General features: G+C 42.0%; 1 protein-coding gene and 1 pseudogene across 1 annotated transcript in view; both read left to right on the plus strand.

The window, feature by feature from the left end:
* The window catches only part of MINDY2 (MINDY lysine 48 deubiquitinase 2), an 80,940-nt gene that overhangs the window by 46,575 nt on the left and 7,650 nt on the right, over positions 1-26,715 (plus strand). The window contains exons 5-8 of the mRNA XM_049772842.1: positions 4,508-4,666; positions 13,859-13,961; positions 19,746-19,888; positions 23,930-24,103. Of these exons, the coding sequence (XP_049628799.1) occupies positions 4,508-4,666; positions 13,859-13,961; positions 19,746-19,888; positions 23,930-24,103 (579 nt within the window). The remainder of the gene's footprint in view (positions 1-4,507; positions 4,667-13,858; positions 13,962-19,745; positions 19,889-23,929; positions 24,104-26,715) is intronic.
* On the plus strand, positions 14,308-14,408 carry LOC126009864 (uncharacterized; annotated as a pseudogene).

Here is a 26,715-nt window from a genome sequence, read left to right on the forward strand (position 1 = left end):
ATCTTATCTTTTTTTTTAATTAGGGTTAGAATCCTGAGTGATAGTACAGTGTGTTGGGTTCCATCCCCAGCATGACATACAGTCCCCTGAGGCCACCAGGAGTGTTTCCTGAGTGCAGAATATTGTTAGGTGTGTTCATAAAACACTATAAAATAAAATTAGACTTAACCTTGTATCACGAAAAGAAAAAATAAATGAAAGTATAGTTAAGAATCTAGGGAGGGCCTGACCTTAGCTCAGCGGTTACTTGCTGTCACAAAGCTTTGCTTTGAAACCAATCACCTCTGGTGGTTCGAGTCCCATGGGTACTTTCCAGTCCTTTAAAGAAAAAGAAAAAAAAGAATCTAGGGAGAGGAGGCTGGAGAGATAGCACAGCAGTAGGGCATTTGCCTTGTACATGGCCGACACGGGACAGATCCAGGTTCAATCCCCAGCATCCCATATGGTCCCTCAAGCCTGGCAGGAGCGATTTCTGAGCACAGAGCCAGGAGTAACTGGAGCAATGCTGGGTGTGCCCCCCCCCCAAAAAAAAAAGATCTAGGGAGAAAAACCAAGTCATGTAACATGGCATTGCTCCAGTCCACACAGCAGAAAGCTGGCCCATCTCAGAAGAAGAGGGCAGGCCAACTTCAGCCCTGCCAAAGCCATGCTTGCTACCTCATCACCCAGAATCACCATTATCCTGTTGGCCCCACCTCATCACCCCTTTACAATTCACTTCAGGAACACTAATCTGACCAAAGTTCAGGAACACACCAATTTAAAAGAATGGACAGCTAACAAGAGCTTACTTCTGCCATTGCATTGATGACTTCATTGGAGATACAATAGTTTACACAAATGTGCTTGCTACTGTACTTTTTCTTTTTTCTTTCTTTTTTTCAATAACTTTGTCTTTACCATTTTGGAAACAAATGGATTATCAAGTATGTGATGCATTTCCTTTAAATAAAGTAAAAAAAGAAAAAGAATCTAGGGAGAAAACAAATAAAACTATACTAAACTAAGAAGCTTCCGCACCTCAAAGGAAATGATGACCAGGATACAAAGGGAAAGGGAGATTATTTACCCAGTACCCATGTAATAAGTAACTTATCTCCAAAATATAAGGCACTGATAATTTAACAAGAAAAAAATATCCAACATCCTCAAAGAAAAAAATGCAAATGGTCAAAGGCACACGGAAAAAATGCTCCTTATCACTAATGCAAATCAAAACAGTAATGAGATATCATCTCATACCACAGCACTGGCACACATGAAAAAGTACAGAAATGACCAGTGCTGATGTGATTGTGGGGAGAAAGAAATTATCATTCACTGCTGGTGGAAAAGTCAACTAGTCTTTTTGGAAAACACTGTGGACATTCCTCAGAAAACTAGAAATTGAGCTCCCATATCCAGCAATACTCCTCCTGGGAATATACACTCAGTCTCCAAAAACACAATCCAGAAAAGGCATCTTCACTCTAATATTTATTGCAGTGCTATTCACAATATTCAGAATCTGGGAACAACTTAAGTGCCTAAGAACAAATGAGTGGGTAAAGAAACTGGTACGGGGCTGGAGAGATAGTGCAGTGTTTACCTTGCAAACAGCCAATCCAGGACCTAAAGTGGTTGGTTCGAATCCCAGCGTTCTATATGGTCCCCTGTGCCTGCCAGGAGCTATTTCTGAGCAGATAGCCAGGAGTAATCCCTGAGCACTGCCGGGTGTGGCCCAAAAAACAAAAAAGAAAAAAAAAAAGAAACTGTAGTACATCTATATCAGGGGTCTCAAACTCAATTTACCTGGGGGTCACAGGAGGGAAAGTCGGGGTGATCCTTGAGTGCAAAGTCAGTAGTAAGCCTTGAACATTGGTTGTGACCCAAACAACTAAAACAAAACAAAACAAAAAAAGATTCCTCTAGGGCAGGGCCACAAAATGTTGTACGGAGGGCCGCAAACGGCCCGCGAGTTTGAGACCCCTGACCTATATAGTAGAACATACATAGATGGATATGGAAGGCATCATGCTAGTGAAATAAGTCAGAGGGAGAGAGACAGACATAGAATGATCATACTCATTAGCAGGACATAAAAAAAAAAAAAAAAAAACACACGAGAATATCCAGAGATAATAATATAATAATAATAATATCCAGAAATAAGACCCAGGAAGACTGGTCCGTGATAGGACATTTAATGCAAAAGGGAGGTGGAATGTAAGTGCAGTTAGAAAAGAGAACGGACCATTATGACAGTGATAGTCAAAAATGATCGCTCTGGGCATGAATAGGGTACTGGGACCAGAGCAATAGCACAGTGGTAGGGCGTTTGCCTTGTACTCGGCTGACCCAGGACAGATCTGGGTTCTATCCCCGGCCCCCAGAACAGATCTGGGTTCTGCCCCAGCCCCTGAGCCAGGAGCGATTTCTGAGCTTCGAACCAGGAATAACCCCTGAGCATCCCCAGGTGTGGCCCAAAAAACAAAAAAACAAAAAAAAAAGAATAGGGTGCTGAAAGGAGACAACGTTTTATACATAACACCCTTTCAGTAATAGTATTGAAAACTACAGTTTCTTTTCTTTTTTTTTTTTTTTGGTTTTTGGGTCACACCCGGCAGCACTCAGGGGTTTCTCCTGGCTCTATGCTCAGAAATCGCTCCTCCTGGCAGGCTCGGGAGACCATATGGGATTCCGGGATTCGAACCACCATCCTTCTGCATGCAAGGCAAATGCCCCACCTCCATGCTATTTCTCCGGCCCTGAAAACCACAGTTTCTAAAAGAAAAACAGTGTCTACCATAGTGGCAGACCTAAAGGGTGGGTGTGAAGAGGAAAGCTGAGGACATTGGTGATGGGAAATGTGCACTGGTAAAGGGATGGATGTTTGAACATTTTTTAACTGAAACTCAAGTGTGATGAACTTTGTTTCAGTGTATCTCACAGTGGTTCAATAAAAAAAAAATCAAAAAGCAGCAGCCAGGGAGATGGTGCTAAGGCCCAGGTATGATTCCAGATACCATCAGGTGTAACTCCCAAAATAAACTTAAACAAGAAATTATGGTTAAATTTTTTTTTAATTTGGGCCTGGAGAAATAGCACAGCGGCGTTTGCCTTGCAAGCAGCCGATCCAGGACCAAAGTTGGTTGGTTCGAATCCCAGTGTCCCATATGGTCCCCTGTGCCTGCCAGGAGCTATTTCTTTTTTTTTTTTTTGGTTTTTGGGCCACACCCGGCGGTGCTCAGGGGTTACTCCTGGCTGCTCAGAAATAGCTCCTGGCAGGCATGGGGGACCATATGGGACACCAGGATTCGAACCAACCACCTTAGGTCCTGGATTGGCTGCTTGCAAGGCAAACACCGCTGTGCTATCTCTCCGGGCCCTATTTCTTTTTTATTTTTATTTATTTATTTATTTTTATGGTTTTTGGGCCACACCCGGCGGTACTCAGGGGTTACTCCTGGCTGTCTGCTCAGAAATAGCTCCTGGCAGGCGGGGGACCATATGGGACACCGGGATTCGAACCAACCACCTTAGGTCATGGATCTGCTGCTTGCAAGGCAAACACCTGCTGTGCTCTCTCTCCGGGCCCCAGGAGCTATTTCTGAGCAGACAGCCAGGAGTAACCCTTGAGCACCGCCGGGTGTGGCCCAAAAACAAAAAAAAAAAATTTTTTTTTTAATTTAACCGTAACTATCTTTTGTTTTGTTTTGTTTTGCTTTGTTTTGTCACACATGGCAATGCTCAGGGGCTGCTCTTGGCAAGCTCGGTGGACCATATGGGATGCCGGGATTCGGACCACCATCCTTCTGCATGCAAGACAAATGTCTTACCTCCATGCTATCTCTTCGGCCCCAGTGGTTTTATTTTTAAATCTTTCTTCCAACTTCTACTGTGTGTGTGTGTGTGTGTGTGTGTATTTATTTTAAGTCTCTTTTCCAACTTCTACTGGTTTTGTGTGTGTGTATGTGTATGTGTGTGTGTTTGGGTCACATCCACCAACACTGAGGCATTACTCCTGGCAGGCTCCAGGAACTATATGGAATGCCAGGAATTGAATCTGGGTTAGCAGGTATGAATCTGGGTCTGAATCTGGTGTACAAGACAAACCTACCTGTGTGCTAGCACTCCAACCCCACTTCTGCTTTTGTTTGTTTGTTTGTTTGTTTTGTATGTCTGGGTTTTTTTGTCTGTTTGGGTCACACTTGGTGGTGCTCAAGGGTTACTCCTAGCTCTAGGCTCAGAATTCACTCCTGGCAGGCTCAGGCATATGGGATGCTGGGATTCAAACCACCGTCCTTCTGCATGCAAAACAAATGCCCTACCTCCATGCTATCTCTCCAGTCCAATATATCCTTCAAATTTCTATTTATACCTGATATATGTGTAATTTTATATAATATGTATTTAAAAATTGCTGATGGGATGAATAAATTGAATAAATGGAAATTAGAACTGTGCTTGTATTTATATTTTTGTTGTTTATTTTCCTCACCTATATTCTTCTCCTTTCTACTTTTAGAATATGAGTGATGCTATGGCAATTTTGCACAAACTTCAAACAGGCTTGGATGTAAATGTAAAATTCACTGGAGTTCGAGTATTTGAATATACACCAGAATGCATAGTATTTGACCTTCTCGATATTCCTTTGTACCATGGATGGTTAGTGGACCCTCAGGTAAGTAAAAATTACAAATTGTTTAAATAGAAGGTAATAAAAATTATTAATTTGTAATCAAGAAGGTTTGTTTTGGTTTTGTTTGTTTGTTTTTTTGTTTTTTTTTGGGGGGGGGTCACACCTGGCAGCGCTCAGGGATTACTCCTGGCTCCACGCTCAGAGATCGCTCCTGGCCGGCTCAGGGGACCATATGGGATGCAAGGACCTTCTGCATGAAAGGCAAATGCCTTACCGCCATGCTATCTCTCTGGCCCAAATCAAGAAGTTTTTTGGTACTTAGTTTTTACATTTTTATCCAGCGTTAGTAAAATTATGAGGTTAAAGTAAAAAAGTTAAATTCTGGTGAATCCAACATACATCATGTTTACTTTTTGTTTTGATGATTGGGCCATACCTAGCTGAACTCAGGGCTTATTTCTGGCTCTGCACTCAAAAACCATTCATGGTGGCACTTAGGTACCATATGTGATGTTGAGGAATCTGGGTCAGCTGCATGAAAGTCAAGCATCCTACCTGCTCCCCAACCTCCCAACTTACACTTTTAGTTTGTGTGCTTTTTGTATCCACTTTTTGTTTTGGGCCCCCCCTAGTGGTACTCAGGGCTTTCTCCTAAGTATGCTCCATTATGTTCAATATTTAACCAGAAATCTTTATATAACAAAGATTTATTCCTAATCTTATTGTCAGAGTGTTTTGTTTTTATATGTTGTTTATTGCCACACAATGCTGTGTTTAGGGCTTACTAATGGGTCTGCACTTAGGATTAGCTCCTGGCAGGGCTCAGGGGACTATATGGGATACTGGGAATCAAACCCAGGTTAGCCTTGTGCAAGGCATGCATCCTACCAGCTGTATTATCTCTCTAGCCCCAAGTTATATTAAGGGTATAGAACATTTGGGGAATATACTATGTGAAAGAAATCCAACTTCATTTTCGGGGGGTGGGGTGGGAAAAGCTACACCCAGTGGTGCTTAGTGGCTACTCCTGAGACTGTGCTCAGGAGTGAGCTCTGGCTATGCTCATGGTTACTACTATCAGTATATTTCTGTGATTCCAGCATATCTGTACTATCTCTCTGCCTACCCCCCCCCAATTTTGTTCTTTTGCATGTGCAACATCCAATTTTCTCAGTACTATTTATTGAAAAGATTGTTTTTCCCCCTATTGAATTGTTTTGGCAGGCAGAGGGATCTTATAAAAATAAGCTCTTTATCTTTGTTCCTAGCTCCTTTCCTTAATAACCTCCAATATTAGCTAAAATAAGAACGGACTCCTTTGAGTGGTTTTATATAGTGAATGGTCTGTGCTTTGCCAAAAGTCCAACTTAACTTCATGTAATTCTTCGAAATTTTCACTACCTTTTAGCAACATTGGCTTCTTTTCTTCACCCATGTCAACCGAAATTCCCATCTTGGGTTTTTAAACTCATTGATTGTCAGTGAAATGCCAGGTTGTTAACCTAAGACACTGTTATCCATTAGAACTTCACTCTTTGGTTTCTTGTTACTCAGGTCTACCCCCTTGACCGATTCTTTTTTTGTTTGTTTTGGTTGTTTTTTTTTTCGGGCCACACCTGTTTGATGCTCAGGGGTTACTCCTGGCTAAGCGTTCAGAAATTGCCCCTGGCTTGTGGGGACCATATGGGATGCCAGGGATTGAACCGCAGTCCTGTGCTTGCAAGGCAGACACCTTACCTCTAGCGCCACCTCACTGCCCCATGTTTGTTTGGTTTTGGTTTTGGTTTTTGGGTCACACCCTGCAACGCTCAGGGGTTACTTCTGGCTCTGTGCTCAGAAGTCGCCATTGGCAGACTTCGGGGACCATATGGAATGCCGGGATTCAAACCACTGACCTTCTGCATGCAAGGCAAATGCCTTGCTATCCAGGCTATCTCTCCGACCCCTCTGGCCAATTCTTTTTTTTTTTTTTTTTTTTTAGTTTTTGGGTCACACCCAGCAGCACTCAGGGGTTCCTCCTGGCTCTATGCTCAGAAATCACTCCTGGCAGGCTCGGGGGTCCATATGGGATGCCAGGATTCGAACCACTGATCTTCTGCATGCAAGGAAAACGTCTTACCTCCATGCTATCTCTCCGACCTGACCAATTCTTAATTAGTCACTCTGTTCTTTTTATTCTCATCCCCATTCCTGTAACTCTACTGTTTCTCTTTCTCTCTCTTCTTCCTTTTCCCCCCTTTTTCTTTCTTTCTCTCTGTTTCTAGTTCCCTCTTGTGCTCTTCTCTCTTTCATTATTCAGTTTTGAGATCATACCCTGGCTATGCTCAGGACTTACTCCTGGATCAGGGATGATTCTTGTGCTCAAGGATCACTTCAGGTGAAACTCATATGTGGTGCCATGATATGATCGTAATGACCCCATTGCAAGATGTGGCAGTTTTCCTAAATTTTCTTTTTGGGGCTGGAGAGATAGCATGGAGGTAAGGCGTTCGCTTTGCATGCAGAAGGTCAGTGGTTTGAATCTCGGTATCCCATATGGTCCCCCAAGCCTGCCAGGAGCGATTTCTGAGCGTGGAGCCAGGAGTAGCCCCTGAGCGCTGCCAGGTGTGGCCCAAAAACAAAACAAAACAAATTTGTTTTTCTTTTTATAAAGTTACTTTTTTGATCATTCCTTTACCATTTAGTTGTACCAACAAGAATTAAGTAAATTATTTGTATCTGCCAAGGGGCAGGCTTTGGGTGGTTGGGAAATTGATGACAAAGGTAATGGGAATGTTATACTACTGATGGGATTGGTATTAGAATACTGAATTCCAGAAATAACTATTATGAACAACTCTGTAAACTACAGTATCTAAGATAAAGAAATTCAATTTTTAAAAAATTATAAAGACTACCCAAAAAAGTTTCTGGAAACAATAGATTTATATAGTGGGAGGTTACAAAATTAATATGCAAAGACCTACATATGGAAACTACAAAACAGAACTTTAAGAAATAAAAGAGGACATGAGGAAATGGAAATATCCCTTGCTCCTATATTGGTAGAACAAAGGTCATTAAAATGGCAATATTCCTCAAGGTGTTGCACAGATTTATGGAATCCTTATTAGGGAAAATACCATTTTTCAAAGAAAAATCCAATATTAAAAAAAGATCCAATATTAACCTAGATCCAATAGATCCAATAGTAAATTCTACAAGTAGCTAAAGCAATCCTTGGGGGGATAAAAAGATGGAGGCATCACTTTCTCCAATTTCAAACTGTACTACAAAGCCCTACTAATTAAAAAGCGTGGTATTAGAATAAAGACTCAGAATAGAAATAGACTTGAATATCCTGACATAGACCCTCAGGTATATGATCAATTAATCTTTGTTTAGAGAGCCAGAAATATGAAGTGGAAGCCCAGAAAATAATAATATTAACCACAAAAGAAATGGAGAAATAACTCAGACACCTAGATAGCTAACTACTAAACAACCACCGAGTCAGGGAGGAAATAAGTTCCTAGTAACAAACAAGAATGAATACATGAGGGCCCGGAGAGATAGCACAGCGGCGTTTGCCTTGCAAGCAGCCGATTCAGGACCAAAGGTGGTTGGTTCGAATCCCGGTGTCCCATATGGTCCCCCGTGCCTGCCAGGAGCGATTTCTGAGCAGACAGCCAGGAGTAACCCCTGAGCACCGCCGGGTGTGACCCAAAAACAAAACAAAAAACAAAAACAAAAACAAAAAAAAAGAATGAATACATGATCTACTAGAACTCCTTTTTTTTTTTTTTTTTTTTTTTTGGTTTTGGGCCACACCCGGTGATGCTCAGGAGTTACTCCTGGCTATGCGCTCAGAAGTTGCTCCTGGCTTGGGGGACCATATGGGACGCCGGGGGATCGAACCGCGGTCCGTCCTAGGCTAGCGCAGGCAAGGCAGGCACCTTACCTCTAGCGCCACCGCCCGGCCCCCTACTAGAACTCCTGGACACAGTAAATTCTTAAAAATATTAAAGAACAACAGCAATTAGCGGGATATAGAGAAAAAAATAGACCCTCATTTACTGTCGGTGGGAATGTTGACTAGTCAAGTCCTTTTGAAAGACCATATGCACATTTCTCAAAAACTAGGAATTGAGTTTCATCTGATGAAGCAATTCCATTCCTGGGAATATGCCTTAAGGGCCCAAAAGCACAAATGCAGAAAAGACATCTGCACTCCTACATTCATTGCATTCTATATCCAATAGCCAAAATATAGAAACAACCCAAAGGCCCACAAAAAAGGGACTGGATAAAGAAACTATGATAAATAGAATTGAGTATAATAATAGATAATGTCATACCATTTGCTGCAATGTGGATGGGTCTGGACAGTATATTGATTGAAATCACTCAGGAAAGGAATACTCATAATTTCTCTGATTTTGGGATATAAAGAAACCTCATTGGAGAATATCAAATACCCAATGGCAGTAGAAACAAAGAGCAGAACTGTTTTTCAATAGGAATTTTGTCACAGGGTTAGGAGTAGTGGAGTATAAGTTAAGGAAGGGAACACTGGACAATGCAGGAAGTAAAGAGCCTGTTACAGAGGGAGATAGGAGCTGGGAAGGAATGAGATATTGCGGGTGATGTTAATGACTTACTGCATTATTCATTAGAAATAGCTCCTGGCAGGGACAGGGGACTATATGGGACACCGGGATTCGAACCAACCACCTTAGGTCCTGGATCGGCTGCTTGCAAGGCAAACAACGCTGTGCTATCTCTCTGGACCCCAGGGGTGATTTCTGAGCACAGAGCCAGGAGTAACCAGCTGAGTCTAAGTATATCTTAGTTGACAAGACATATTCCCTATTGCAGGACTTCTTTTTTTTTTTTTTTTTTGGTTTTTGTTTTTTTTTGTGTGTGTGGTTTTTGGGTCCACCCAGCAGTGCTCAGGGGTTATTCCTGGCTCCATGCTCAGAAATTGCTCCTGGCGGGGCCGGGCGGTGGCGCTGGAGGTAAGGTGCCTGCCTTGCCTGCGCTAGCCTAGGACGGACCGCGGTTCGATCCCCCGGCATCCCATATGGTCCCCCAAGAAGCCAGGAGCAACTTCTGAGCGCATAGCCAGGAGTAACCCCTGAGCGTCACAGGGTGTGGCCCAAAAACCAAAAAAAAAAAAAAAAAAAAGAAATTGCTCCTGGCAGGCACAGGGGACCATAAGGGATGCCGGGATTCGAACCGATGACCTTCTGCATGAAAGGCAAATGCCTTACCTCCATGCTATCTCTCTGGCCCCTGGACTTCTTAAACTTTCCCACTCTCACCTCCTTTTCAACCTAGAAAATTTTACGTGACCTGGGTATATAGATAAAGTAGGTATATAAAAATATGGTAAAATGTCTAATAGTGCTGGAGATTTTGTACAGGGTTAAGGTTTGCCTTGTATATGGTTGACCTAAGTTCAATCCCTGATGCTATGTGGCTCTTGTGCAAAACTCTAAGCTTTACCTTGATCATGGAACCTGAAGTCCCACATTGCCTGGTATGACCCAAATTCCTCCAAGATATATGATAGGTATACAAGTCTAATAGTTACTGATAAGTCATAGATTTATTTTAAAACTTTTTTTTTTTTTTTTTTTTGGTTTTTGAGCCACACCCGGTGACACTCAGGGGTTACTCCTGGCTGTGCACTCAGAAGTCGCTCCTGGCTTGGGGGACCATATGGGAAACCGGGGGATCGAACCACGGTCCATCCAAGGCTAGCGCAGGCAAGGCAGGCACCTTACCTCTAGCTCCACCGCCCGGCCCCATTTTAAAACATTTTTAAACTTGTATGACCCCACATACAACCCACAGTTTAAGAAGTGAGGCTATATGGGCCTGGAGAGATAGCACAGCGGCGTTTGCCTTGCAAGCAGCCGATCCAGGACCAAAGGTGGTTGGTTCGAATCCCGGTGTCCCATATGGTCCCCCGTGCCTGCCAGGAGCTATTTCTGAGCAGATAGCCAGGAGCAACCCCTGAGCAACGCTGGGTGTGGCCCAAAAACCAAAAAAAAAAAAAAAAAGTGTAGAGCCACAGGTGGCTTAAAAAAAAAAAAAAAAGAAGTGAGGCTATAGAGAAGCTCGATGAAGACAAAAAACAGTACAGAGGTTAAGGCACTGGCCTTGTATGCAATTGGTTTTAAGAGAGAGAGAGAGAGAGAGAGAGAGAGAGAGAGAGAGAGAGAGAGAGAGAACACACACTTATTGTTTGTCTATTATTTGTCATAGCTCCAAAATAAAAAAAATTCAGGTAGTAGAGAACAGTAGTACAACAGGTAGGGAATTTGCCTTGTACATGGTCAACCTAGGTTAAATTCCTGCCACCCCATATGGGCCCTTGCTGGTTATATTCTTTAGGCTTTAAAATTCAGATTTTTTTTTAAAGTCCTAATAAAGTTAAGTCACAAAGAAGATTGTTGTAAAAATAAAGGTGTTAGAAAATATGAAAATCAGGGAACAGAGCATTAGCACAGCAGGTAGGGTGTTTGCCTTATACACGGCCAACACAGGTTCCATCCCCAGCATACCATATGCTTCCTCAAGCCTGCCAGGAGTAATTTCTGAGCTCGAAGCCAGGAGTAAACTTTGAGCACTGCCTGGTGTCCCCCCACCCAAAAAATAAATAAAAGTAAAGATAAAAAGAAAAAATATAATGCAAATATAAGATTTGCCTCCAAAAAGCATCTAATTTTTTATTTAAATAAAGTAAAAGTGGTAGTCATCTTTGTAGTTTACATAGAATCATACCCAAAAATTGACTTTCAAAGAAATACTTTTTTTTTTTTCGTTTAGCATTAAAAGTGAATATCTGGGCCAGAGCAATAGCATAGCAGACACTGATCTCTGATTGCAGAGCCAGAAGTAACCCCTGATTTCTAATTTATAATATAAAATGCCTAAGTTACAGATAATAAGTGTAGTATAATTTTTATACTTTTATGTTCTACAAATATAAGATAATAACATCATATGTAGTCTACATATGTGTGTATACAAATTAAAATAAAAAACCTGCTTTCTGGTAAAGAGGGATTTGTCTAGACCTGAGCTGTGGCTTAGTGATAGAATACCTGTGTTGCATTCCTAACTGGGTTCAATCTCCAATATAATGTGGAGGGGAGGGAGGAAAGGCTTTTATCATCCCATAATTTAGTAAAAGCAAAGAAAAGAATGGCATTTAATGCTGAGCATGGTATGTATTATGCCCTCAAATACATGAAAATTTACAACCTTATAGACCAATAAAAATAAGTTTGAAAAAAATTATAGCCTGTAGCAATTGTTCTTTAAACTTTGCTCTGCTTTAAAACAGCTCATGTAACTGTTTCACAAAAATTTAGACAACCAAGAAGGTATTTAAACCTGACATTGTTAGGGGCCGGAGAGATAGCATGAAGGTAAGGTGTTTGCCTTGCATGCAGAAGGTTGGTGGTTCAAATCCCGGCATCCCATAGGAGTGATTTCTGAGCATAGAGCCAGGAGTAACCCCTAAACGCTGCCGGGTGTGACCCTAAAACCAAAAAACAAACAAACAAAACTGACATTGTTTACTTTTGTTTTATGTTTTTGGACCACACCCTGAGGTACTCCTGGCTCCGAGCTCAGAAATTGCTCCTAACAGGCTCAGGGAACCTTATGGAATGCCAGGGATCAAACCTAGTCAGTCCCAGGTCAGCTGAGTGGAGGCAAATGCCCTACCCTGTGCTATTGCTCCAGCCCCTAAACCTGATTTCTTTCTTTTCCTCCTTCCTTCCTTCCTTCCTTCCTTCCTTCCTTCCTTCCTTCCTTCCTTCCTTCCTTCCTTCCTTCCTTCCTTCCTTCCTTCCTTCCTTCCTTCCTTCCTTCCTTCCTTCCTTCCTTCCTTCCTCCCTCCCTCCCTCCCTCCCTCCCTCCCTCCCTCCCTCCCTTCCATTTTTCGTTTTGGGGCCACACCTACGGCACTCAGGTTACTCCTGGCGCTGCACTCAGAAATCACTCTTGGCAGGCTCAGGGGACCATATGCAATGCCAGGAATTAAACCAGGGTCCATTCAGCGTTGGCCGTATGCAAGGTATACACCCTAATGCTGAGCTGATTGCTTCAGCCCTAAACCTGATTTCTTTTAGATCTTTTTTGTTTGTTTGTTTGTTTGTTTGTTGTTGTTTTTTGTGTTTTTGGGTCACACCCGACAGTGCTCAGGGGTTATTCCTGGCTCCAGGCTCAGAAATTGCTCCTGGCAGGCACGGGGGACCATATGGGATGCCGGGATTTGAACCGATGACCTCCTGCATGAAAGGCAAACGCCTTACCTCCATGCTATCTCTCCAGCCCCTAGATCTTTCTTTTTAACAAGCTTCCCATTTTGAAAACCACTGTTTTAGAGTATTTGCTTGTTCAGATCTGTATCAAGAGCTGTAGTGTTCAAGAATCATTTCAGAAAGCTGGATGCAAGAATCATAGACCTTTTTATGTTTTTATATTATTTTTTGTTTTATTATATATTCTAATTAGTATGTATTTGAGTTTACAAATATATTAGTGGAGAGATAGCACAGCTGTAAGGCGTTTGCCTTGCAAGCAGCTGATCCAGGATGGATGGTGGTTCGAATCCCGTCATTCCATATGGTCCCCTGTGCCTGCCAGGAGCGATTTCTGAGCACAGAGTCAGGAGTAACACAGGAGTCACACCTGAGCGCCGCCAGGTGTGACACACATATTATATATATATATATATATATTTATATATATATATTTATATTATTATATATTTTTTTTGTTTGTTTGTTTGTTTGTTTTTTGGGTCACACCTGGCAGTGCTCAGGAGTTACTCCTGGCTCTATGCTCAGAAATCACCCCTGGTAGACTTGAGGGACCATATGGGATGCCGGGATTCGAACCACTGACCTTCTGCATGAAAGGCAGACGCCCTACCTCCATGATATCTCTCCGGCCCCTGAAAATTTTTCTTAATGTTAGTCATTAAATGCAATTCTAAAATCTCAAGAAATAAAGTTATAAATAGTAATCTCATTTCATCTTTTTGTGTATAGCTAAAATGCAAGTGATCTTTATGTTTTGTAATATGCCATAGTGAGCTATAAATAAAATTCAAAACTAGTGTCCTTTTCACACATAATGCTTAGGATATATTAGTATTGAAATTAAAAAGTGATATAGGTTTACTTGTTTTTTCAATTCTATCATAAATAGTGAGAGTTATTTGTTTTCTAGATTGATGACATTGTAAAAGCTGTTGGTAACTGCAGCTACAACCAACTAGTGGAGAAGATCATCTCCTGTAAGCAGTCAGATAATAGTGAACTGGTTAGTGAAGGTGGGTGAGTGCTCCTATTACTTGATTCTTATTTTGTTAAAATAGTTGCTTTACAATTTGATATCTTTTATGTCTTAAGAGTTATTAAAGTGATGCTATTTGGTGGGGAGGTTGTAGAATGCACCTTTCTGGGTTCCATCCCTGGCTTCACAGGGGAAAATTACTTTTAATTAACCTACTTGTTAAAATTAAAAGCAGTAATTATTCTTAAAAGGCTTTTTTACCTAGAACCTCTTTTCATTTTTTAAAATTTATTTTGGAATCTCTTTTATAAGGTTAGGTTTCAATTCTTTTGTCCTACCACTGTGCTATCTCTCTTTGATTCTAATAAAATGTTGTTGAAATTGTGCCCGCTTCAGCAGCACATATATTAAAATTAGAATGATAAAGATTAGCATGGCTCCTGCACAAGGATACATATAAATTTGTGAAGTGTTTCATATTTTACAAAAAAGGTCTGGGGCCAGAGAGATATCATGGAGGTAGGGCATTTGCCTTGCATGCAGAAGGACAGTGGTTTGAATCCCGGCATCCCATATGCTCCCCAGAGCTTGCCAGGAGCAACCCCTGAGTGCAGCCGGTGTGACCCAAAAACAAAAACAAAAGTCTTTGGAATCACTTGATTGCTTGGATTTGATCAGGTACCAAAGGATTCCTGATCTATTGAAGTTGTGGATATACCTTCACCATAGAACAGTTGTCTCAGTCCTGCATTTGATACCAAGCACTCCTGCATTTTCTCAAAAGTTATTTGAGAGTATTTTGTGAATTTTATTACCCATCTCAAACACTTCAGTTGACTGAGATATTAGAATGTTCAAATAGTTCTTTTAGTAGAGTTCTGCCTTATGTTTCAATGATATAACTTCATTCTAAATCAATATACTGTATTTTCTGCCTATAAGATGACTTTTTTCTTTTTTTTTTTTTTTTATAAAGATGACTTTTTTGTTGTTGTATTCTGTTTTTTGTTTTTGGGCCACACCCGGTAACGCTCAGGGGTTACTCCTGGCTATGTGCTCAGAACTCGCTCCTGGCTTGGGGGGACCATATGGGACGCCGGGGGATCGAAACGTGGTCCGTCCTAGGCTAGCGCTGGCAAGGCAGACATCTTACCTCTAGCGCCACCGCGCCAGCCCCATATAAGATGACTTTTTAACCCATGAAAAACTTCTTAAAAGTTGGGGCCAGAGAGATAGCATGGAGGTAAGGCATTTGCCTTTCATGCAGAAGGACAGTGGTTCGAATTCCGTTATCCCATATGGTTCCCGAGCCTGCCAGGAGCGATTTCTGAGTGTAGAGCCAGGAGCAACCCCTGAGTACTGCTGGGTGTGACCCCAAAAACAAAACAAAACAAAAGTCAGGGGTTATCTTTTTTTTTGTTTTGTTTTTTGTTTTTTGAGCCACACCTAGAGGTGCTCAGGGGTTACTCCTGGCTGTGACAAAAGTCAGGGGTTATCTTTTTTTTTGTTTTGTTTTTTGTTTTTTTTTTGGCCACACCTAGAGGTGCTCAGGGGTTACTCTCGGCTGTGCTATCTCTCCGGGCCCAAAAGTCAGGGGTTATCTTATACGCAGGTGTATGGCATACTGAAACACTCCAGCTTCAGGGACAAGTATCCTTCCCCCTTCCAACCACAACCCTCTGTTCAGCTGTTATGGGACACAGAGGAGGGTGCTCTGTCTCCCTCTAGCTGTCCTATTAATCACTGCAACCCAGCTAGCTGCTCTTGGAAGAGTCCCATCTCCCTGCTCTCCATGTAGATCACTGTTTTATGTTTACATGTTTGCTGACAAATAGCCTTATATTAATAAGTGACAATTTTCCAGCTAAGTACATGCATGACATAGGCATTTGAATTAAAATTTCCATATTGAGGGGCCGGCGCGGTGGCACTAGGTAAGGTGTCTACCTTGCAAGTGCTAACCTAGGATGGACCATGGTTCAATCCCCCGGCGTCCCATATGGTCCCCCAAGCCAGGAGTGACTTCTGAGAGCATAGCAGGAGTAACCCCTGAGCGTTACCGGGTGTGGCCCCAATACCAAAAACATAAAAATAAAATTTTCCATATTGAAATCAAATCTTACATTTTTTAATTTCCATTGGTGTGCATTAAAAGAGAGTCTTTTTTGTTGTTGTTGTTGTTTGTTTTCCATTTTTTCTTTTTTTGGATTTTTGGTTTTTTGGGTCACATCCAACTGTGATCAGGGGTTAGTTACTCCTGGCTCTACACTCAGAAATTGCTCCTGGCAGGCTAAGGGGACCATATGGGATGCCAGGATTCAAACCATCGTCCTTCTGCATGCAAGGCAAACACACTGCCTCCATGCTATCTCTCTGGCCCACCCCCCCTTTCTTTTCTCTTTTTAAGAGAGGTAGTCTTATACGACGAATATAGCCCAAACCCTGTATTTTAACAGGAAAAGTAGGGGGTCATCTTATACACCAGAAAATACGGTACTTTTTTGTGGGGTGGAGACCCAGACCTGACAGCACAGGGATTACTCTTGACTGTGCGCTCAGAAATCACTCATGGGGGCCAGAGAGATAGCACAGCAGGTGTTTGCCTTGCCGAAGGTGATTTGAATCCCAGCATCTCATATGGTCCCCTGTGCCTGCCAGGAGTGAATTCTGAGCACAGAGCCAGACATAACTCCTGAGCGCTGAATCCCCCCCCCCCAAAAAAAAAATTGTTCCTGGCAGACTCAGAGGACCATATGGGATGCCGGGGATCAAACCCATGTCTGTCCTGGGTCATCTGCATACAAGGCAAATGCTCTACTGCTGTACTATCGCTCTGGCCTCATGAATCAGTTTTTTTTTTATAGACATATGGATTCTTTAAATGTGTATAGTAAAGATTGTATATATAAGGCATATAAATATCTCTAAAGATTGTATATTGTGTGTATAGTAAAGATTTACTATTGTATAAATATAAGTTTAATATATAAATAATTTGGTAGGATTTTTGACTTTGTAAATTCCTTTTTTATTTGACTTTCATTTTTCATTATTATCATTTCAGTATCTTAGTTTTTAATTTTGGGATCATACCTAGCATGATCAGGAGTTACTCCTGGTTTGGGACCATATAGGATGCTGAGAATCAAACCCAGGTCAGAAATGTGAAAAACAAGTAAATTATTACTCTGGCCCCTCCTTATCTTACTTTTATACTGAAACTGCCCCCAAGGCCTCATATATGTATAACATGGACTCTACTATTAGGTCCATCCCTGTGAGTAATTTTTTACAATGAAATTTGATGCTTGAACTATGTCTTGAGGGATGGAGGAGTGGAATAAACCCATGCTCTCTAGCTGCCTTATCCTCCCTCATGTCCCCAGCTCTATTTTCCATGCCTTAACTGAAATATAAATTTCTTACATAGGTTTATCTTAATCTTTTCTTTCTTATTAGTTGTGGTGGTTATATCTATAAAGTTGCTCAGAATATTGTTTAGTTAGTTAGTTTGTTTGTTTGTTTGTTTTGGGCCATACCCGGTGGCACTCAGGGGTTACTCCTGGCTCCATGCTCAGAAATAACTCCTGGCAGGCTCAGGGGTGGGGGTCAATGGGATACGGGAGATCCAACCCAGTTTTGGCAGTTTGCAAGTCTAACCCTAACTGCTCGTGCTATTGCTCTGGCCCCATAGTACTGAATTAGTGAATGCTAAAATGCTAGGCAAAGATTTCTCTGAGCTCTCTGTACATAAGATTTCATCAACATATTATTTTATATGTGCTTCCAACCAGAAATATCTGGTTTAGCATATAATGATGGTTTATTAACCTTAAACTTAGGTCTGTAGCACCTAATCTCAACCCTGAACAAATCTGTAAGGCCAAGCACAGCCTTATCACACAGTTATAGTGGCCAGTGTTTCAGCATTACCTTTGAAGGACAGGGGAGGGGAGGGGAGGGTTCCATTTACACAGTAAGAAAAATATCAACACAAAGGCAAAAATACATGGCACTAAATAGTGATAAGGAACACATATTTACATGATGAGAGCCAAAACAAATAGGTCGAGAAATGCCATCTCTCTGAAGAACTTGTGTATTGGATGACTTAGAATCTTCTGTACTTTGCACATAATTTAGGAATAACCCCAAACACATTAGATATTGATATAGGGGTTATCAATTTAGCTGGTAGATAGATGAATATACAAATATGAACTTACATGAATAATAAAAATAATAAAAAAAAAGAATTGTTTTGTTTTTGTTTTTGTGGGCCACACCGGCAGGGTTTACTCCTGACTCTAAGTTCAAGAATCATTCTTGGGGCCGGGCGGTGGCGCTAAAGGTAAGGTGCCTGCCTTGCCTGCGCTAACCTTGGACGGACCGCGGTTCGATCCCCCGGTGTCCCATATGGTCCCCCAAGCCAGGAGCAACTTCTGAGCACATAGCCAGGAGTAACCCCTGAGCGTTACTGGGTGTGGCCCAAAAACCAAAAAAAAAAAAAAAAAAAAAAAAAAAAAAAAAAAAGAATCATTCTTGTTAGTCTCCGGGGGTCTATATAAGATGGCGGAGATCAAACCCTAGTCAGCCATGTGCAAGGCAAATGCCCTACCAACTGTACTATTGCTCTGCCCCCTACCCTACTAAAATCTTTTTTTTTTTTTGTGTGTGGTTTTTGGGCCACACCCAGCGGTGCTCAGGGGTTACTCCTGGCTGTCTGCTTAGAAATAGCTCCTGGCAGGCACGGGGGACCATATGGGACACCGGGATTCGAACCAACCACCTTTGGTCCTGGATCGGCTGCTTGCAAGGCAAACGCCGCTGTACTATCTCTCCGGGCCCACCCTACTAAAATCTTAAGCCATCTCATTTGTTAAGCTTACTTTTTTTTAAGCTTACTTTTTATTTTAAAACACTTATCCATTGGTAAAATAACAATTGAAATACATATCTTTTCTTCATAGTCACTTTTTTGAGAGGAATTGCAACCACACCCAGAGGTGCTCAGCAGTGCCAGGATCAGGATCAGCTGCTTGCAACACAATTGCTTTAACTTCTGTTCTATCTCTCAGAATCCCACATATCCCACTTTTAAATTGCTAATTCTTGCGTTTGTTTTAATGACCTTTGCTTTCCTTGCATCTGATGCCTGAAGTCCTTTGTGGAAGCTGATGTATAAAAAATATACTTATAGAGAGAATTGGGTTATTTGGGGAGATATGTGATTTTGTTTGGTTTTTGTACCATACCTACTGGTGCTCAGGGTTTACTCCTGGCTCTACACTCAAGAATCACTTCTGGCGGGCTGTGAGATGCCAGAATCGAACCCGGGTCAGCCGCATACAAGGCAAACACCCTACCTGCTGTAATAATACTTCGTCCTGATAGAATCACGGTTTTTTTTGTTTGTTTGTTTGTTTTTGTTTTGTTTGGGGTCCACACCTGGTGCCGCTCAGGGGTTACTCCTGGCTATGCACTCAGAAATCGCTCCTGGCTTGGGTGACCATAGGGGACGCTGGGGGATTGAACCGTGGTCAGTCCTAGGTTAGCGTGTGCAAGGCATATGCCCTACTGCTCCGGACCCAGAATCAGTTTTTTGTAACTGTTTCTATAAGACGTGAATGTCTGTAGATATAGCTTCCATAGCAGTATTAAAAGAATTTCCAGGGGGTGCTAGAGCAGTTTAGGACCATCATACTATATTAGGAAAAAATCTTGTTTCATTGACCTTTCTTCATACTTGGAACACAATATAAATAGAAAATTATAATTTTGAAATTCTTCTTCCATCTAATATTATTCATTGGTTCTATAGGCTTTGTAGCTGAGCAGTTTCTAAATAACACAGCCACTCAACTGACATACCATGGATTATGCGAACTAACGTCAACGGTTCAGGAAGGAGAACTTTGTGTGTTCTTTCGGAATAATCATTTTAGCACCATGACCAAATACAAGGTATGATATACAAACAGTTATTTGTTATTCTTACTTAAAGATACTTGACTTATAATTCCTATGATCTGCTTCAAAATTTAATGAAGTTTGGGGCCGGAGAGATAGATTGCATGCAGAAGGACGGTGGTTCGAATCCCAGCATCCCGAATGGTTCCCCAAGCCTGCCAGATTTCTGAGCATAGAGCCAGGAGTAACTCCTGAGCGCTGCCAGGTTATGACCCAAAAAACAAAAACAAAAACAAAAGAAAGAAACACTGCTTTATATTGTAGTAGTTCTTAATTATTAAATTAAGTTTTATAATAAATTATTGTATTTATTTATTTATTTTGGTTTTTGTGCCACACCCGGTAGCACTCAAGGGTTACTCCTGGTTCTTTGCTCAGAAATCTCCCCTGGCAGGCATGGGGGACCATATGGAATGCCTGGATTCAAACCACCGTCCTGCATGCAAGGCAAATGCCCTACCTCCATGCTATCTCTCTGGCCCCAACTGTATTATTATTATTTTTAAAAATCAATGATAACATGATCCGCCAAGTCTGCCAGGAGCGATTTCTAAGCATAGAGCCTGGAGTAACCCTGAGCGCTGCCGGGTGTGACCCAAAAACCAAAAAAAAACCAAAAACAAAACTTCATCATTATTATGTTAGGTCAAATTATTACTGATTCATTATTTATTTATTTATTTTTAATTTTTTCATTTTGTTTTTTTGGGCCATGCTTGGTGGTGTTCAGGGGTTACTCTTGACTCTGCAGTCAGGATTTACTTTTGAAAGTGCTCAGAACTATAGGGATTGAACCCATTCCAGTTGTGTACAAGTCAAATTCCCTATCTGCTATATTTTCTCTCCGGCCCTGTTTATTTTATTTATTTTTTTTTTTTTGTGGTTTTTGGGTCACACCCGGCAGTGCTCAGGGGTTTTTCCTGGCTCTGTGCTCAGAAACTGCTCCTGGCAGGCACGGGGGACCATATGGGACGCCGGGATTCGAACCGATGACCTTCTGCATGAAAGGTAAACGCCTTACCTCCATGCCATCTCTCCGGTCCGGCCCTGTTTATATAACTTTCATTTCTATAGCTGCCATGTGTAAAACTCATATATTAATTTATCATTATACTTGTAAACTTCTGGTAGATATTGTTATATAATTACTTGTATTATGTCAATAATCAAGTAAAAATCTTCAGTAGCACCCAGTTCCTTGAGAATAAAAATGTGAAGTATTTTCTATATGCCCCAATATCTTGTCCTCAGTAATTCCTCTACTCCTTGATAACCTTTCATCCCCATTCCTACTTCCTCCTCCATTTGTGCATCTTTACTGCACAATCCCAATTTCAATGATCTCTTTCCTTTTGTCCATTAAATTCCACCTGCTTTTCAAGAAAATATTTCTATTGCTGACTCCTCGGTAACACTTCTTTTTCTCTCCTGTATGCAGTCAGTGGTTTTTCACCCAGATTATATGCCAGAACTAACTCACAAGTTTTATTTTATTTTGGATTTTGGATTTTGGTTAATACCAGGTGGTGCTCAGGTCTTGAAGGGGATCTTGGGACTATGTGTCATGGGTCAACTATGTGGCAGGCAAGTGCCTTAGCTATACTATCTCTCTGGCCCCCTGGTAAACTTTGATAATTAAAAATTTTTTTTTCCTTTAGGAGTTTTGAGTCATATCTGGCAGTACTCAGGAATCACTCCAAACAGTTCAAGGAAACCGTATATGATGTTGGCAGTTGACCTGGGGGTGAGGGGCACATGCAGGGAAGCATTTTAACTCCTCTCTGGTCTCTCACAAGCACTCTTTACAAATGCCAGTGGCCAGAGCCCACCACCAACTCAGTTAAATAAGAATCTCTGAAAAAAATAAAATAAAAAGAATCTCTGGAGGCATGGGACCCGAGCATCTGTACTTTCTGTTTTTGTTAATTTGGGGAGCACACTGGCAGTACACATGGCTACTCCTGACTCTTGGTTCAGGGGATCATGCAGAACCATCCAGGTCATTTGCCTGCAATCCAGCCAGCTGAGCATCAGCACTTTTTTGTTGTTGTTTTGTTTTTTGTTTTGGAGCCACACCCGGCGGTGCTCAGGGATTTCTTTCTCCTGGCTCTCTGCTCAGAAATCGCTCCTAGCAGGCATGGGGGACCATATGGGATGTCAGGATTCGAACCAAAACCAGTCCTGGTTCGGCCGCTTGCAAGACAAACATCCTACCCCTGTGCTATCTCTCCGGCCCCAGCATCAGCACTTTTAAATGTTCCCCTAGTGTTTAATGCTCAGTTAAAGAGCAAGACTACTGGGCCTGGAGAGATAGCACAGTGGCATTTGCCTTGCAAGCAGCCGATCCAGGACCTAAGGTGGTTGGTTTGAATCCCGGTGTCCCATATGGTCCCCCATGCCTGCCAGGAGCTGTTTCTGAGCAGACAGCCAGGAGTAACCCCTGAGCACCGCCAGGTGTGGCCCCAAAACAAAAAAAAAAAAAAATAAAAACAAAAACAAAAAAAGATCAAGACTACTATCTTGATCTTCCACCTGAATTGGCTGTGTCATTCTCCTTTCATTCACTTTCATGTTTTTGTTTTGTTTTGGGGAACCCGGGTTGGCCACATGCAAGGCAAACACTCTACCCGATGTGCTATTACACCAGCCCCTCATTCACTTTGTTTTTTAATTTGTTTGTTTGTTTTTGTCACACTTGGTGGTGCTCAGGGGTTACTCCTGGCTCTGCATTCAAAAATCACTCCTGGCAGGGTCAGGGGATCATATGGGATGCCAGGAATCGAACAACTCTCTAGCCTTGATCAGCTTCCTGCAAGGCAAACACCCTACAGCTGTGCTATCTCACCAGTCCTTATACATTTCTTTTTTATTTTTGGTTTTTGGGCCACACCAGCATTGCTCAGGGGTTACTCCTCTGCACTCAGAAATTGCTACTGGCAGGCTTGGAGGACCATATGGAATGCTGGGTATCGAACCCTGGCACCCCAATGGCCCCATAAGCTCATCAGAAATTATTTATGAACAAAGCCAGGAATAACCCTGAGTACTACCAGTTGTGGGTCAAAAAACAAGCAAATCAAAACCAAAAAGCCACCTAAAACTAGAGCTTTCATATGACCTAATGATTCCACTCCTTGGTATACTCCTTAAAAACACCAAAACATTGGCTGGTTCGATGGCAGTGGTTTATCAGAACTTATTAACATTAGTATCACAAAAGTTGGTATATAACTCCCCCACTGCTCAGTTTGACTGGCTTAAAAAAAAAAAAACACCAAAACATTAATTAAAAAAAATATACCAGGGCCCGGAGAGATAGCACAGCGGCGTTTGCCTTGCAAGCAGCTGATCCAGGACCAAAGGTGGTTGGTTCGAATCCCGGTTGGTTCAAATCCCGGTGTCTCTTATGGTCCCCCGTGCCTGCCAGGAGCTATTTCTGAGCAGACAGCCAGGAGTAACCCCTGAGCAACGCCGGGTGTGGCCCCAAAAAACCAAAAAGAAAAAAAAAATCAAAACAAAATAAAAAAATATACCAATATTCACTATGGAGTTAAATTTGACTGGCTTTTTAAAAAATAACACCAAAACATTAATTTAAAAAAATACAAAATATACCAATATTCACTATGGAGCTATTCACAGTAGCCAAGAACTGAAATCAATCCAAGTGTCCAACAATAGACAAGTGAATAGAAAAGCTGGTTGGCCATGTGCAAGGCAAGCTCCCTACCTACTATATCACTCTGCTTTCATAAGTCACCTTTTGAACATGTTAGAGCTCCTGTAATACTGTATTGGTTGACTGCTTATTGTACTGTAGTGAACCAATTATAAACTGTATTAAAAGCTGGGTGAATTTAATTCAGGAGCAAATAAGGTATCCACTTGATCCATTAATTATGATGTTGTGAGCTCTAATTATTAATAAATAATAGACCTTAAACATACATTATCAAATTGTCTTTGAAATATTTGTTAAGTTTGGATCAATCTAATCTTTCTCTTTGTTTTTGCTTTCTCTTATTTCTTATTCAGGGCCTACTATATTTGCTGGTAACAGATCAGGGGTTTCTTACTGAAGAAAAAGTTGTTTGGGAAAGTCTACACAATGTTGATGGTGATGGAAACTTTTGCGACTCAGAATTTCATCTGCGGCCTCCTTCAGATCCTCAAACTGTGTACAGAGGACAGCAAGATCAGATTGATCAAGTACATTTCTTTCCTCTCCTTCACGTTATTTAAAACCTATGCTTTTCAATGTAAATTCAGTTTTTAAATTCAGAAATTTGCTTTTGTTTTTGAGCCACACCTAGTGATGCTCAGGGCTTACTCCTGGCTATGCACTAAGGAATCACTCCTAGTTCAGGGGACCAGATGGATGCCAGGGATCAAACTCAGGTCAGCTGTGTACAAAGCAAATACCCCTACTGTCACTCTGGCTCCTAGGTTAAAATTTTGGATTAAGGATTCATTTTTTTTTTGCCACACCTGTTTGATGCTCAGGGGTTATTCCTGGCTAAGCACTCAGAAATTGCCCCTGGCTTGGGGGGACCATATGGGACGCCAGGGGAACGAACCGCAGTCGTGATCTTTCCTTGGCTAGCGCTTGCAAGACAGACACCTTACCTCTAGCGCCACCTCACTGGCCCCAAGGATTAATTTTTTTAATAGAGATGCTAAATTTTCCTGACACTGCCTAAATAGCTAAAGATCATTCTTCATATACAATGATTATATGCTTTGCTCTGAAACCCACTTATTATTGAGCTTTAGAAATAATAGTAAGGAGTCTGAATTCCCCACTAATTGCAGTGGGGAAGATAAAAATGAAGTACTTGTCTGGAAAGCTGCTATGGAAGGATACTGGAATGAACTAGCATATCAGACAAGAGGTAATGATGTCATAGCCATGGGTGGGAGTGGAGATGAAGAGATGAACACAGTTTGGGTATGTGTTGGCTAACCAGAAAAAGAAGAAATGTCTTGAAGATCCCTTGTACTGGATAGTGTATGTAGGTATCCTCAGTCGTGGAGTCCAGAATAGAAACTTAAAAAGTAGAATTCACATTTAGAACCGAATACATAAAACTTTTTGCCTATAGGAAGTTTTTATTACCTGAGATAATTCATTCCTTGACTCACACAGAAATAAACAAGTTGGGGGCCAGAGAGATAGCACAGTGGTAAGGCGTTTGCCTTACATGCGGAAGGTCACTGGTTCAAATCCCGGCATCCCATATGGTCCCCCAAGCCTGCCAGGTGTGATTTCTGAGCCTAGAGCCAGGAATAACTCCTGAGCATTGCCGGGTGTGACCAAAAAAAAAAAAAAAAAAGTACAAGAAATAAACAAGTTGGGGCCTGAGCAGTGGCATAAGCGGTAGAGCATTTGCCTTGCACTCGATAACCTAGGACGGACCACACTTCGATCCCCCAGCATCCCATATAGTCCCCTAAGCGAGAAGTAACCCCTGAGCATCACCGAGTGTGGCCCGAAAGCAGGAAGGAAGAGAGGGAGGGAGGGAGGGAGGGAGGGAGGGAGGGAGGGAGGGAGGGAGGGAGGGAAAGGGAGGAAGAGAGGGAGGGAAGGAGGGAGGGAGGGAAGGAGAGAGGGAGGGAGGGAGGGAGGAAGGGAGGGAGAAAGGAAGGAAGGAAGGAAGGAAGGAAGGAAGGAAGGAAGGAAGGAAGGAAAGGAAGGAAGGAAGGAAGGAAGGAAGGAAGGAAGGAAGGAAGGAAGGAAGGGAAAGAAAGAAAAAGAATGAATGAAAGAAAGAGAAAAAGAAAGAGAGAAAGAAAGAGAGAGAGAAGGAAGGAAGGAAGGAAGGAAGGAAGGAAGGAAGGAAGGAAGGAAGGAAGGAAGGAAGGAAGGAAGGAAGGAAAAGAGAGGGGAGGGGGAGGGGAGGGGAGAGGAGAGGAAGGAAGAAAGAAAGAAAGAAAAATAAATTAGCACATGGGGGCCTGGAGAGATAGCACAGCGGCGTTTGCCTTGCAAGCAGCCAATCCAGGACCAAAGGTGGTTGGTTCGAATCCCGGTGTCCCATATGGTCCCCCGTGCCTGCCAGGGGCTATTTCTGAGCAGACAGCCAGGAGTAACCCCTGAGCACTGCTGGGTGTGACCCAAAACCAAAAAAAAAAAAAATATTAGCACATGGAGGGAGGGAGGGAGGGAGGGAGGGAGGGAGGGAGGGAGGGAGGGAGGGAGAAAAGAAAAGAAGGAAAGGGGAGGGGAGGGGAGGGGAGGGGAGGGAAAGGTAGGGAAGGGAAGGGAAGGGAAGGGAAAGGAAAGAAAGATGTTAAAAAATTAGCACATGGCCCTGCCAGGAATGATCTTGGATACAAAGATATAAAGCATTCATTCCTCAAAGATTCTTCTTTCTAACCAATTATATTATTTAAATAATACAATTAGTTAATGACAACAAGCTGTGCATGCAGGCATAGTTTGATTGGGCATGGTGTCCCAATGGGCAGAGCATGTGCCTTGAATGTGTGAGGCCCGGGTTTCATGCCCAACAGTGTGTGCATATGCATATACGCACGCAAGCGCACACACACACACACACACACACCTGATTCAAATGAATGTCAATATTTTTAGGACTCTTCACTTTGACAGTCAGCTGTCATAATCAACATGCATATTTCCTTCAGAATCTACATTAGCATTACTTTGTTTTTAATTTTGCTGCAGCCTATGGTATAGAGTGGCAGCACATACAATATTGGGAGCTGTGCTGGGACTCAAAGTTATAGCCTCACACATCCTAGGCCTATGCTCATGCTGTCTCCTCAGTTTAGTCCTGGCATTGTTTTCCCAGTGCAAT

The sequence above is a fragment of the Suncus etruscus genome, chromosome 5 (genome assembly GCF_024139225.1).
Source record: "Suncus etruscus isolate mSunEtr1 chromosome 5, mSunEtr1.pri.cur, whole genome shotgun sequence".
In the NCBI taxonomy this organism is placed as follows: Eukaryota; Metazoa; Chordata; class Mammalia; order Eulipotyphla; family Soricidae; genus Suncus; species Suncus etruscus.